Source organism: Dermacentor andersoni, chromosome 8 (genome assembly GCF_023375885.2).
Source record: "Dermacentor andersoni chromosome 8, qqDerAnde1_hic_scaffold, whole genome shotgun sequence".
NCBI lineage: Eukaryota > Metazoa > Arthropoda > Arachnida > Ixodida > Ixodidae > Dermacentor > Dermacentor andersoni.
The window spans coordinates 150,529,959-150,544,215 of NC_092821.1; the positions used below are offsets into that span (position 1 = coordinate 150,529,959).

Sequence of the window (14,257 nt, forward strand, 5' to 3'; positions counted from 1 at the left end):
CGTTATGCTGGCTTGTCAACCTCTGTGATCCCTCTGGTCGTCTCGCACACTGGGCTCTACGTCTCCAGGAGTACAACTTCACAGTTTCATACAAGAGTGGTTGCCAACATGCTGATGCAGACTGCCTTTTGAGAATGCCATAAACATAACACTTTGTGATGCGGATAACTTTGACTACATTGCTTCTTTAGCGCCAGCATTCCTTGATAAAGAGACCTTTGAGAAGGAGCAGCGAGAAGACCTCAGCCTACAACTATTTTTAGTGCTGTGCATGACTCCACAACAACCTGAGGCTTTTGTGTTCATGATGGCCTCCTCTACAAAAGGAATTTTGCAACCACTGGTGCGCACTTCCTTCTTGTTGTTCCAGAGAAGCTATGCTCCACTATTCTGCAGGCCTTGCGCAACAATCCTACCTCCGAACATCTAGGAGCAGCACGTACGTTTTATCGTGCCCAAGAGTGGTTTTACTGACCCCAAACGCGTTGGTCGACTGATATGTATGTGGCCAATTGCGATCAGTGTCAGGCCCACAAGCACTTAACTACCACACCAGCCAGACTCTTACAGCCACTGACACCTCCTAGCTCTTCTTTCGAGCAAGTTGGAATTGATCTCATGGGTCCCTTTCCCCGCTCATCGAAAGGAAACCATTGGATCATCGTAGCTGCCAATCATATGACCCAGTGCTGCAAGACCAGCCACCACCAGCCAAGTTTCCCTTTTTCTGCTGAACTCGATCATTCTTCGTCATGGCCCTCCTCGAGTCATCATCAGTGACCGCGGGTGCCAGTTTACTGCAGATGTTGTAGAAGAGCTTCTTTGATTGCGCGCTTCCAGCTTTCGCCATTCGACACCATATCGCCCGCTAACAAATGGGCTGACCGAGCGTACCAACATGCTGCATGGTGAACATGTTGTCCATGCACGTCGCATTGGACCATAAGGATTGGGATGAAATTTTGCCCTTTATTAATATGCCTTTAACAGTGCAAAGTACGAAACTACTGGCTAGAGCCCGTTTTTCCTCCTCTACACTCGTTCACCACGCCACACACTGTACACCATATTTTCTTTCTTAACCCACGACGACCTCTCCATCCGCGAGACTCTGCCCGCATGCGTACTCTAGCTTCGCAAGACCGGTCAAAAGCACAATACGACAGGCACCATCGGGATGTCGCCTATTCTCCAGGGGTTCTAGTCTTGCTGTGGTGTCCTGTGCACAAACATGGCCTGTGTCAAAAACTTCTGTCAAGGCAGAAAGCTGGGCTAGTTGGTGTGTCATCATTAATCAAAAGACTAGCGCAAATAACAGGGACACAGACGGAGAACACAACAGGACGAGCGCTAAACATCAACTGAGGTTTTACTGCGAGAGACGGTACATATATACATTTTCTCGCAGTAAAACCTCAGTTGAGGTTTAGCGCTCGTCCTGTTGTCTTCTCTGTCTGTGTCCCTGTTATTTGCGCTAGTCTTTTGATTAATGAAGAAGCTTCTTGCCAGCTATAATGGCTTGTACGTTGTTGTTGACAAGCTCAGTGAGGTAAACTATCGAATGGCACATCTCACCGCAACTGGACGATGCTCCTCCAAGACTGAGGTTGTACACGTCTCTTGTCTGAAGCCCTTCATTCCGAAAACTTAACTGACTTGCCCGGCAAGCTTCATCTAGGAGGGGAGGAATATTATGGTAAAAGTAGCGCACGAGTGGAAGAAGTGTGGGCGGAGAACACAAGTAAGAGGCGAACAACGTTTTGCCCCGTCTCAGGCTCACCTTGATTCCCTTTAAATAAAGCCTGTTTCTTTCGTGACGTAACAATATTGTTGATGTGCCATATGCCATAAGGTGCATTTCTTCATTTTTATGTCTGAACAGAACTTTACTGTTTGCAAGTTGAGGAGTGCACTTGCAATTGTGGCAGTGCATAGAAAGGTTAGATGGTGTTTCACTGGTCAACAAACAATCATGCTCAGTTAATCAGTGTTGTGTTTGGTCAACCTCTATTTGATGCAATGGCCTGTGTGCCCTACATAAAAGTGACTGCAGCTAAAAGGAACTTGTGGGGATGCGCGACTCTCACGCATCCCCTGATATGCTGTTTTCCCGCACGGCTCGCGTGGCCTGGCGCCTGCGGCGGTCGGAGTGGTACAAGCGCGGTGCGAGAGATGGCGCGAGTGTCGCGCCGCGGCGGGGTTACTCGGGCGCCGAGAGACAAGGCGCTTCCTCTTTGGGTTCGGGAAGGAAGCGGGACGGATGTGCCGTGCCGCGCGGCGACCCATGCTTCTGCGAGACCGCCTCTCGTGGCCGCCTTGGAACGCGCCACCGTTCACGTGACCGTACACGCGAACGACCAGGCGTTGGGACCCAGCATGGGGCGAACATATTCGCTCGTTTTCCGGTCGCGGTGAGTCGGACTTCCTAGATTTGTCGCGCGCCCATCGGCATGTTTTGTGTATAGCAACTCGGCTAGAGGCATTGATCTATGAAAGGTGCAATAAATGCCCTTGTGATTGTTTGCACTACTGTGTTGTCGTTGCTTTGTCCCAAGAGTACGGAGGAGAACCCCATATCTCCCAGATCTGGCGCCCAACGTGGGGCTCTTGGGGCATCGGACGATAGATTTAACAGTTTTGCTTCGTTCGAGACCTTTGTTTGAACCGAAGCGTAGGGCTAGTGTGGGTTTTGATCGCTAGCGTTGGCGGCGTGCTTTCTTGAGCGAGGCGACGGTGGCTGTAGTGTGTTTGAACTTATCAACATGCTAAGCCTTTTCGCAAGTGTTTTTTTAATGACATTCGTCAGTACGAGAGCCATGTGGTCTGCATCCTGGGAGAGCGAGGCTGAGCGCCCGCGGAGCAGTGGCAAGCCTGAAGCGAGTGAGTACGGAAGCCTCGTGGGTGGTCCGAATTTCTTATGTAAATAGCTTCTTCTATCTCTTTGACTCGGATGAAGTCGCGGCTCTGGGAGCCGGGTGGCCGCGGACCACGGGTGCCACGACGGGCTGACTGGTATTGCGGCCTGGCACCGGGCGCTCCGACACCGTCTGGGACGGTGGGCGCCGTCAACTCGGATGCTGTGTGCACCGAGCGGAGTAGGACCACCTAACAGAGCTGACGTCTCCTCGCGGCTGCCTGTTTTGCGCCCATTTTGGGTGTTGTTTTTGGATGCCGGTTGTTGTCAGAGTAGCGACGCTTTAGGCCTAAGGCTTTACGAAGCTGCCTGTCGCACGTGGAGGGACACAACCTGGTGGACCGTGGCGTTGAGGCGTTGCAATTTGCTTCCCTCATTCTATTTAGCCTCGCACGAATTGAAATTACTCGTTCGGCTCAAGGAAGCGAGCTTCGTTCACATGAACTTAGCATCTGAGTAGCTGCCCGATCTTTTGCTAGCCGAGTTGAACATCGTACCACGTGGGCGATGCGCATGCAGAATTCCTCTCCCTTGCACTACTGTAGTGTTTGCCGAGTGTGTTGAGTCTACGCAACGTCATTGGAATCACCCCTGGCTTGCTGTCACCTGCACATCATCTACGCTGCTACCCCGGACTACGATCGAGCCACCCCGGGCGATGCTGTGGCCAGTTCGGCGCAGCGACTTCGGCGGCCTCCTGCATCCAGCTCACAACCCTCGGCGGCGGACAAAGGAGCCATCGGTCACCGACAGCTACGGCGGCTCTTGCCAGCAGGGCGCGTCGGCGCGAGCGACGCTTGCTCGTACCGACTACTGCGTCGTTTCCGGAGTCCTGGCCTGGAATCGTGCCGTCGAGTCCGCAAAGCTGCTGCTGTGACCGGCGGACGCCAGCGGTGTACCCAGGGACAATGTCGGCTCGCATGTTATGGACAGCGTGTGGACATTTCCTCAGCGCAGCCACTGTTGCATGCACTACCTTGATGTTAGACCGTGTGACATGTTTCGCCGGAATAAGAAGTGATTTAAGGTTGAGTGGATGTGGGGATGCGCGACTCTCAAGCATCCCCTGATATGCTGTTTTCCCGCACGGCTCGCGTGGCCTGGCGTCTGCGGCGGTCGGAGTGGTACAAGCGCCGTGCGAGAGATGGCGCGAGTGTCGCGCCGCGGCGGGGTTACTCGGGCGCCGAGAGACAAGGCGCTTCCTCTTTGGGTTCGGGAAGGAAGCGGGACGGATGTGCCGTGCCGCGCGGCGACCCATGCTTCTGCGAGACCGCCTCGCGTGGTCGCCTTCGAACGTGCCACCGTTGGCGTGACCGAACACGCGAACGACCAGGCGTTGGGATCCAGCATGGGGCGAACATATTCGCTCGTTTTCCGGTCGCGGTGAGTCGGACTTCCTAGATTTGTCGCGCGCCCATCGGCATGTTTTGTGGATAGCAACTCGGCTAGCAGGCATTGATCTATGAAAGGTGCAATAAATGCCCTTGTGACTGTTTGCACTACTGTGTTGTCGTTCCTTTGTCCCAAGAGTACGGAGGAGAAACCTATATCTCCCACAAACTTCATAAACTAGTACGCCTATATGGCATTTTACAAACTTTGTAGTATGCTTTACATAACACCTGTCAGATCGTTTTCTTGCTGTTCAATTGCTCTTTTTCTTTCTGTACGGTGGTGCATATATTTTCTAGATTATTGCCAGCCATCAAAATAATCATTGTGTGGGCTATCAACATACCTCTGCTCGTATATTTCCAAATTGAGAATGGTCTAATGCATTTAACTGGTTATTAGTGGTTTTTACAAAGATGATTACTAACTTTTAGGCACATGCATGTACTCTGACAGTCTACAGGTGCATTCTTCTGCTGTTCCCATAACAAAGCGCACTGATGGAAGCTTGTGTTGTGCACGGCCAGATGCTGCCTACAGTAGCTCTTCCCTGAAGTCGCTGTTGTTGTTCCAAGGGCTTTACACTTCCCTCTTTTTGTGTGTGTATCTGATGGCGCTTATTATGCTTATCACAGTGGGGTGGACACTTGGGGACAGCCTTCCCTAATATATTTACAAACGTGAGCGAGTGCCCACCAATGTTGCCGAGCTACCTGGTCACCATGTTGTTCCTGGAACCTTGCCTTTTATTAAAAGAGAAAGAAAAGCCTGTTCTGCTACAGCAAAACCTTGGTTGGAGGTAGATTAGATGTCCACTTTGTCCCGAGGGTGCGGTGCAAAGAAAGAAGCATGTAGAACACACGTTAGGAGAAAAGCTACAGTCAAGTAGAGTTAACAAAATGCCATTCAGCATAATCACAAGAAGAACATCCTTTTTCGATGCTTCTTGTTTGTCATTACAAAACACTGTAAACTGATTTACTTTTAATACAAAGATACATGCGACAATACCACGGCTGTTGGGCCATTAACCAAGAAGCAGCCTTGCTCAGATGTGTACCCATTTATCAGATTACGATTAGCATAGTTATTTGAAATTAGCATATTAAAACTATTAAGGTCTGTACTAAGGGTTTAAGCTAATAAAGCTTGAACCCTTAGTACAGTAAAGTTGTCTCTTCGCTGCTTTCTTTGTGCTGGACTAATGTCATTATTCTGCGCCTGTGTTTCAGTTGTCCATGGTTATATGATAGCCCACACATGTGAAATGAGAGTGCCCAGAGCGCCACCTCATTTCTAGCAAACTAGTTGGTGAAAAGTGTCTATAGGCTTTTGCACTGAGATGAAAGAACACCACTTTAAAGTACCTGTGCTGCCTCTGTCCTTCAGGCGCTTTTGTGAGCATAGCGGTGATGCCCAGGGAGCTCGCATTGGAAAGGCCTATTGGTGGCAATGTTTTCCTTGCCATGCATTTCTTGGTTCCGGGCTGCTTGAGGATTTCTCTGACAAGCTTTCTGGCTAGGCCATGCTGTTGTACCTGGAAGGTCGATTGCATGGCTGTTGCTGCTGTGCATCACGTGGATCTGTGTGCAGCTGACAGCTGTTGCATGCAATACACATGCAGGTATCTTCCATTTTCGCTGGTGATGTACTTTGAGCTGATCAGCTGCTATGCGGGGGGCTCGGAGCAGCTTGTCCAGCGGCTCATTAACGAGCAAATGCCACTGCGGGGTCCCCCCATCTGCTGTGTGCTGTGGTGCTGCCCGACACCTTCTTTCTCCAAGTGAGGCCAACTCTCCTTATTGCTTAAACAATGTAGTTTGTCAAGTGTCACATACCAAAATTTAATTATGTTACTCATTTAATTAGTTTTGCTGCACCACACCTGCCTTGAGAGAACACTATAGAAAAACTTTAAGTCAGTTTATACTGATAACATATTCTTTGAAAACTAAATGTTTGTTAACTTTGTGTCAATGGGTTGATTATTTTTAATAATCAACCCATTAACACAAAATTGAAATGAAATGAAAATCAGCATTTCATTCTTTTACATTTCATTTTTTTTTGCCATAGCCCCAGTGCCAATATGTCAGTGCAATGTTAGAGGTTTCAAAGCATCTTATCATATTAGGGCTGTTGTGGTGCAGTAAATTTCTTAAAATTCTGTAAGTTTAGTTTTTGGTTCCATTAGTATACAGTGTAGTGCATTTTTACCTATAAAAGTTAAGTAGGCTCGAGCGGACGGCATCAAAATCCATGTCAAAATATTATCCATTTCTATGGTGCAGCCAAAAGGACTGAGATAGATAACATCTTGTTTGTTGACGGTGCCATAAAGCTAGATTTGTTAAGTGGTATTAGTAAGATTAACAAAATAAAATTAGTAAAGTACCGGTACATGAGTCAGGCAGCCACTCTGATCCTTCCAACTATTGCCCCATTTCTCTAACAAGCATTTCCTGTAAACTCCTAGAACATATAATATATTTGCAAATAGCGTGTCATCTTGGTGATCATTCCTTTCTTTTTCACAATCAGTGCAGTTTCCGGCCTGGTTTGTCATGCGATACACAGCTTTTCGAATTTATTACTGAACTTCACCTGAACTTAGACTCACCACTTCAAACAGACATCATATACTTAGACTTTACCCCAAGCATCTGACTGTGTTCCCCATCAGCGGCTTTTGGCCAAACTTTCATGCCTCGGTCTTGACCCTTCGCATTGTCACAGCTTCGTTGCTTTCTTACTAATCACTTCTAGTACACAGCTGCTGGAAATCATTGCTCAACCACTGCTAGCATCATCTCTGGAGTACCACAGGGGTCTGTCCTCGGTCTCCTTCTCTTTCTCATCTTCATAAACAACCTTTCTAATGGCATTTCATCCTCTATCCGACTTTTTGCAGACAACTGCATAATTTATCGCCTCGTTACAGACCAAAAAGACCATGCAATGCTTCAAAAAGACTTACACTTAATAGAAACCTGGTGTTCCAATTCTTTAATTAAACTTGACATCTCCAAATGTAAGGTTATGCAGGTATCCTGTAAACACTCTAACAGAGATCACCCGTCCTCTTGAAACTTGACAGACCTATCCACCGTCGAATCATATTGCTATCTCGGTATCACTATTAACAGCAAGTTGTCCTGGTCCAACCATACCACAAAATTGGCTACCGATACCACTTAATCACTTGGTACAGTCAGACGTACCCTTGCCCTGTGCCCCTCATCCACAAGAACACTAGCTTATGAAACTTTCATTCGAAGTAAACTTGAATATGCCTCAGCTGTTTGGAGTTCGCACCAAGCTTACTTAATTAACATATTGGAATCAATACAAAATCGTGCCGCTAGATACATCACTTCCAGGTACAGCCGTGAAGAAAGTGTCAGTGCAATTAAATCATCCCTAGGAATCAAACCATTGGTGTTCCGTCGGAAAATCGCAAAGCTGTGCCTTTTCCACTGAGTATATTATAACTTCCCTCAACTACATGGAAAGCTTCTAATCCCACCAACATGTACATCTCGTCGCCTTTTTAACTCTTGCTGCACCCATTGCTTGCATGGTTCAACATTTTCCTTTAATAAATCATTTTTGCCTAGCGTCATTGTAGAGTGAAACAATTTACCACATAAAGTTGTCAACGAATGCAACCCCATTATCTTGAACAGCTGACTGGTCACCTCAAATCCTAACCGTATTATGACTTTACTGTGTTTTCGTTCTTTTGCGATTGCCATTTCACATTGTGACTGTTCTGCTGATTTGCTTTTGCATTATATTCAGTGTGCCTGTTATCATTTTTTTTTCCTGTTCTCATGTGAATCCACAGGCTGAGCTTTGTAGGAAACTGTAACCATACCTTTGTTTCTATTCTTATCTACTGTACCCCCCCCCCTCCCCTATGTAATCCTTAAGGGAAAATAAATGATGATGATGATGATGACGATGATGATTTGTTCATTTCATGGTGCTCATTGCTGCCTTTTGACAAGTTTATGTGAGTGGATGCATGTGTATTCTTTTCTTTTTTCTTGTCCTTTGATTTCTTGTTTTATATAAAACATGTAGTAGCATATCAAACCTTTCATTTGGAGAACCCCTTCACCTAGCATTAAAATTTATCTCATCGGCACGCACATGTCATTAGTGGTTGCTATTACGGTTTCGTTGTGATACATTCTTGGAATATACAAATTATGTACACGGTGGGTGGGCTATGTGGTGTCAATAAATATGATAGCAGTGAATGTTTGAGAGACGATTGTAAGGCTAGCAGTTGGGCATAATACAGCAACAATAATATTCTGCCTCTTGCTTGCTCTTGCTAACTCTTGCCTTTGCTTAGAATTGTTGATGAATTCGACTTCGCCCTACCATCTGCTAGCCACCTGGTTAGCTCAGATGGTAGAGCGGCTGCCCCAGAAAGGCGGTGGTCCCAGGTTCGATTCTCAGACCAGGACGAATTTTTCTTCAACTGCGAGGTTTTTTCTTTTGAGGAACTCGTATGGGTTTCCTTTGTAGCAATTTGCTACATTTGGGTGGATGTCTCATTTTCCCTTTATTAATTACTCCTCTCCACCTTATGGGTTTCTACAGAACTATTACGTCAATATTCTGAGCAGTTTAGCACACAGGATGCGACTGCAAAATATTTGTTAAGGCAAAAGCCTTAAGTAGCTCAATCGCAGGGATCGGTGATTTTGCCGATGCTGTTCAACCTGGTAATGATCAGAGTGGCCGAAAAGCTTGCAGACATCGAAGACGTCAGGCAGACCACTACGTGGACGATATCATGCTGGGCGGCTTGCAGCACGCCCCCACATCAAGGGCGTGCTGCAAGCCGCCATCGACGCAATAGAAGACCAGCTGGAAGGCACCGGACTGAGATGTTCGGAACCAAGGACCACATGACGGACTACAACGAAATCACAAAGGCCTACTGCCTGGCTCGCAGGACTCTCCCACCCCCGCACCCAAGGCTGAGTTGAGCGGAGGCGGTACTATTGAGACAGCTCCAGACCGGATCGCTACCGAGCCCAGGACTGATGCATCGCATGTACCCAGAGACATATCCGACCGATAGGTGCAGACTCTGCCGGAGAGAGATGGCAAATTACACGCACATCTTGTGGGACTGCGTTAAAAATCCAGAAGAAGCAAAATCAAGAACGATCCCACCGCAGGTCGAGGCAGCTGCGAACAGCTACGACCAAGACGAACAGCTCTGGGCCATCCAGCAGGTCCCCGGGGCGCTCGAAAGGCAGGGACCCAGCGAGCCGCAACGGCGAGCGAAGACCCGCACCGAGTAACGGTGACTTAGTAGATGACGTAGGCCCTCGTAGGGGCGCGCGAGCGCCCAACTGCAGGAACAAGTAAAATTGGCTCCAATCCAATCCAATTGCAATGGCTCATACCCACGTAAGCAAGCAAAGATGAATATGAATATAAATGAAAAAAAGAAAAGAAAGGAAAAAGCGAAAGAAAGAACAAAGAAAGAAGGAACCAATGAAAGAAATACAGAAAGAAAGAGAGAATGAAAGAAGGAACAAAAGAGCTTTTAGGTAGTGCATTAGGTACTTGCATGTGTTGCTGAGGAGGTCGACCTACAGCACCATACGTTTACTTCAGACTACGGCTCGTTATGTCTTGCAAGAAGACTGACCTCTCTGATCGTATAGCTTTCGCCTTCACGTGTTACAGGAGTGTAGCATGCTGTCCAAATTTTTTTGCTACAAGTTGCTTATGTCTTTACTACACTGATGTTCTGATGCTTAAGGTTGCTCGTATTTTAACGCAACAGCGTTAAGGAGCTCGTGTCGCAGAAAAGTAGGTGTCGTCGATGTCGGCGGCGTTGCCCCTGAGCAAAAAATCCCGGCAATTCATAAATAAAAACAACTTGCAAGATGGGCTGGGTGGGAATAGAACCAGGGTCTCTGGAGTGTGAGACGGAGATGCTACCGCTCACGCTCAGCCATGAGTTCGATGGTTCAATTCGGGACAAAAGCGCCTCTAGTGAATGCGGTGTTGCCTTGGAAACGTGCCGTAGAAAGTTATACTGCGGTGTATATCTGTAATTATGAGCATGTAAATTACAGAAGTCACAGTTAAACGAGTAGCGAAGTACGTTTCCGCTACATTTCTTCTGCGCTTGGCGCACACGCAGAGCCATCTTGCGACAAACACAGAGGACCCCCTCCTCGCAATGTATGGCGTTGCCCCGACAGGTGGTGCACCATTCGCCCGCTTCTCCCCTTCGTCTCGTTTGAGCGCATTGGGGCCGTGCGGGGACTGGTGCGAGGATGCCCCAATGCCCTTGCGTTTAATAAGTTTTTTTGCTCTCTCCCCTTCCAACTTCAGTGTACGTCACTCGAACTCTTGTGTCTAGCCGACACGGCTCCTCTTTCCGCTCACAGCGCGATTCCTAGGTGCAGAGTCCGATGCGGGACACCTCTGACGTGATTGCTGTGCCGTCGCGTCTGGTGGGAAAGCATCCCCTGCGATGTGTGCCGTGCTGCTGGCAAGGAGTCATGCGTCTGCATGGTGCTACCAAGCGAGATAGGGGACGATCCCATCGAGGCGTCAGCCCCATGATCGCATCCGCCTTAATGGCACGTCGCGGCCCGGCTGTCCGTGCCAATCACGACGTTTGGCTTGCGTAGATCGTTTTTCCCTCCGAGACACCGAGTTCTTTGGTTCGTTCTGCTTGCTCAGGCGCACGTTTCGTTGCCGCGCCGAATGCTGCGTTGCTCGGCGCTCACCGCGTGGTTGGTGGGTGCAAAGCCTGATGCGGGGCGCCTCGTAAGTGATCGCTGCGCCGTAGCGCATTGTTTTACACCCCTTGGGGGGTCGACGGGAACGCTATCGCGTTCCGCTCTTGAAGGCAAAGCTTAAGCGTCCTCCAATTTTTATTACAGAATTTTAACTTTGCATTCCTGTTTTCAATAATTACTGTATTTTTATGTTGCAGTATTTTGTTCATATGTTTTTGCCACTCCCCTAAAGTGTACTGTGCGTGCATTAGTATGCTTTAGTTAATTTGTTAATCAAAGACCCTCCTTATTGACTTTACAGGCAAAGGTATGCTGTCCTACGGGTGGTGGTCTACCAGCTGTTCTTCATCCCCCTGATTCTGATCACCATCATCTTTGTATGCACGCTCACAGGCATCCATGAAGGGGATAAGGTGCGTGTACCTTATTCACGTAGTGTAGGAACCTGGCTCAATAAAGGGACTGAGCAGAGACAAAGATGAGCTCTCACAAGTGCTTATATTGTCAGGACATATGCATAGCACTCCTGCAACCGCGCACTGCTTTCCTGAATGCTTGATTGTGACATACACTCTTTGTCAAAATTGTGCGGTCTACGTTTCCTGTGGCTGCCATCCTGACTGCAGTCTATCTAAGGGAGTTCCTGTGGTATACCATAAGTTTCAACACTTGTGGGGATGCGTGACTTTCACACATCCCCTGATGTGTTGCACAAAGCATGTGCGACCATCTTGGCCAGCTTTTCTGAAGGGTGTTTTCTCTCATAATGAAATGGTATGCATACACAGTCTTGGACATATCTGTCAAACTCAACTTTTGATGAGTCACACAGATTTTTAAAGTGCTTTAATGCTTGTTCCAGTGTAGCTGGGAGAGCAGGGGAGACCTGCACCAGACATGCATCATTGACTTGCCCAAACCTTTGCACCTGTGTTCTTGCTTGTTTGCCATAGGAAAGGGGATATATGAACTTAAGCATCTGCTTCAAAAAGAGTGGACACGAAAAAAAAAAAAAAATCTATGTACAATGGGCAGCGGTCCACAAAAGTTTATGGACGCTGAAATCTGAGAATCTAAATGTCTTCGCAGCTGTCACAACGCAGCCTGTTATTCACATTTCCAGCCTCCACTAGTATGTGTGAATGACATCTTGACCTACAGTTTTACTTGCTACTGTTACAGGCTGCTTGGAAATTCAATGCTTTCTAATATCCTGTGGTCTGTAAACTTTTGTGGTTGACTGTCATAAGGGCCCCATCTTGCATTGACATCACGAAAACTGTGAAATGTGTTTGTATTGTCCAATTTAAATTAAATTAAAATTAAAGAAGAAAAGAAATTAAATTAGAAGTGGTCCCAGGTTCGAGTCCCGGACCAGGACGAATTTTTCTTCAACTGTGAGGCTTTTCTTTTGAGGAACCCGTATGGGTTTCTTTTGTAGCAATTGCTATGAACGGGTAGACATCTGATTTTTCCTTTATTAATAGAGAGTTTTAGAATTGGGGGCGCAAGGCATTGGGCCCTCAAGCAGCGTTGCGTCAGTTGCTCTTGGGTTTAGATGAGCAGCAGAGTTTGAGGATTGGGTCAAATGCAGACAGCGTTGGGTTGAGCGCTTGGGACGCCGCAGTATGGAAAATAGAAAGGTGCTTGAAAGCAAGAACAAAAAAAAAGGAACCTCTTTTCTTACAAGTGAAAACAAACACAATGCATTTTTGAGCAAAAAGAGCGAACAATGTAAGAAACGTAATCACTGTGTTAGTACCGGTTAGTATTACGAATTAAGTGTGCGATTCTAAGCCAAGCAAAGCCAATCGAAGCGAAGTGCTCTTAGTTGGTGTTTTCTTGTGACGCACTGCGAAGAAGGTGTGAGTTCACCCACGTGAAATGGTGAAAATCAGTCAAAGTAAATAAAGTTTGCTCTACGACCATCTGCTGTATGTCGTCACTGTCACCCGCGAGGGCGGCCCAAGACTGCTTGGGGGCCCATGCTAGTTTTCGATTTTTGGGTCTTGGGTTAACGCGAACGCAAGAACCCAAGACTGGCTTGGGTTCTGCGCATGCGCACTTGTGGCGCGCAATTTTCTTGGGTCCCCAAGCCGCTTGGGCCCCCTATTCTAAAGCTCTCTAATTACTTCTCTCCACCTTGCCTGTTTCCGCAGAACTATTACGTCAAACTCTTGCCTTTACTTTGAGTTGTTGACAAATTTGGCTTCGCCCTGCCATCTGCTAGCTGCCTGGTTAGCTCAGATGATAGAGCGGCTGCCGCAGAAAGGCGGTGGTCTCGGGCTTGAGTCTCGGACCAGGACGAATTTTTCTTCAACTGCGAGGCTTTTCTTTCGAGGAGCCCGTATGGGTTTCCTTTGTAACAATTGCTACAAACGGGTGGGTGTCTGATTTTTTCTTTATTAATTATTTCTCTCCACCTTGCGGGTTTCCACAGAACTATTACATCAAATTAAAAGAAATGATTAAGAAAGATTGATAGTGCAAATGAAAGTCTGCTAAATAGTATTTTATGAAAGGTATCAGCAGTGTGATGTGTGCAAAAAGAAGAAAAAAGAAATAAGAACAACCTATTACCATGGAATGAAAGAAAATAGTATTTTGGAATTAATACTTTATCAGTCTGAACTGATTTAGTGTTTCTCTTTTAACATGCCTCTTTTACTGTATTAGTGAAAAGGAGCTGCACGTTAAACAACTGGGGCAGCAGCAGGAGCGATTTTCTTTCTTTGCAGATGGAGGCGACCAATGCGTCCCCATACCTGATGCTCCTCCAGGCGGGATCCTTCCTTCTGGGCACGTACGGCTTTGTCATCTTTGTCAAGCTGGCCTCGCGGCCCCTGCCCCCGCAGCTGCTGCTGCGGCGCAAGTTCACCGTACTGCACCTGCACTTCACCCTGACGCGGCTGCAGCTAGTTGCATTCAAGGCAGCCGGACTGACGGGCCACCTGCCCTGCGTGCCACCTCTGGCCTCCATGGTCACCGGAGTCTGTGAGCTCACTCCCTCTTCTCTCCCGCTTCACTCAGGCTGAACCTCCTTACGAGGCCCAGAAGTGCTACAACAAAGAGAAAGATGAAGTTGCAGCCACTGACAAAGTGAAAAAACAAAGACACTGCATCATTTTTAAAGCAATTAATTAGTTTATTACTTGTTATGTTT

General features: G+C 47.4%; 1 protein-coding gene across 1 annotated transcript in view; it reads left to right on the plus strand.

Moving 5' to 3' along the window:
• The window catches only part of LOC126525462 (organic solute transporter subunit alpha), a 44,373-nt gene that overhangs the window by 13,455 nt on the left and 16,661 nt on the right, over window positions 1-14,257 (plus strand). Inside the window, exons 5-7 of the mRNA XM_050173345.3 lie at window positions 5,931-6,089; window positions 11,396-11,507; window positions 13,833-14,088. Of these exons, the coding sequence (XP_050029302.1) occupies window positions 5,931-6,089; window positions 11,396-11,507; window positions 13,833-14,088 (527 nt within the window). The remainder of the gene's footprint in view (window positions 1-5,930; window positions 6,090-11,395; window positions 11,508-13,832; window positions 14,089-14,257) is intronic.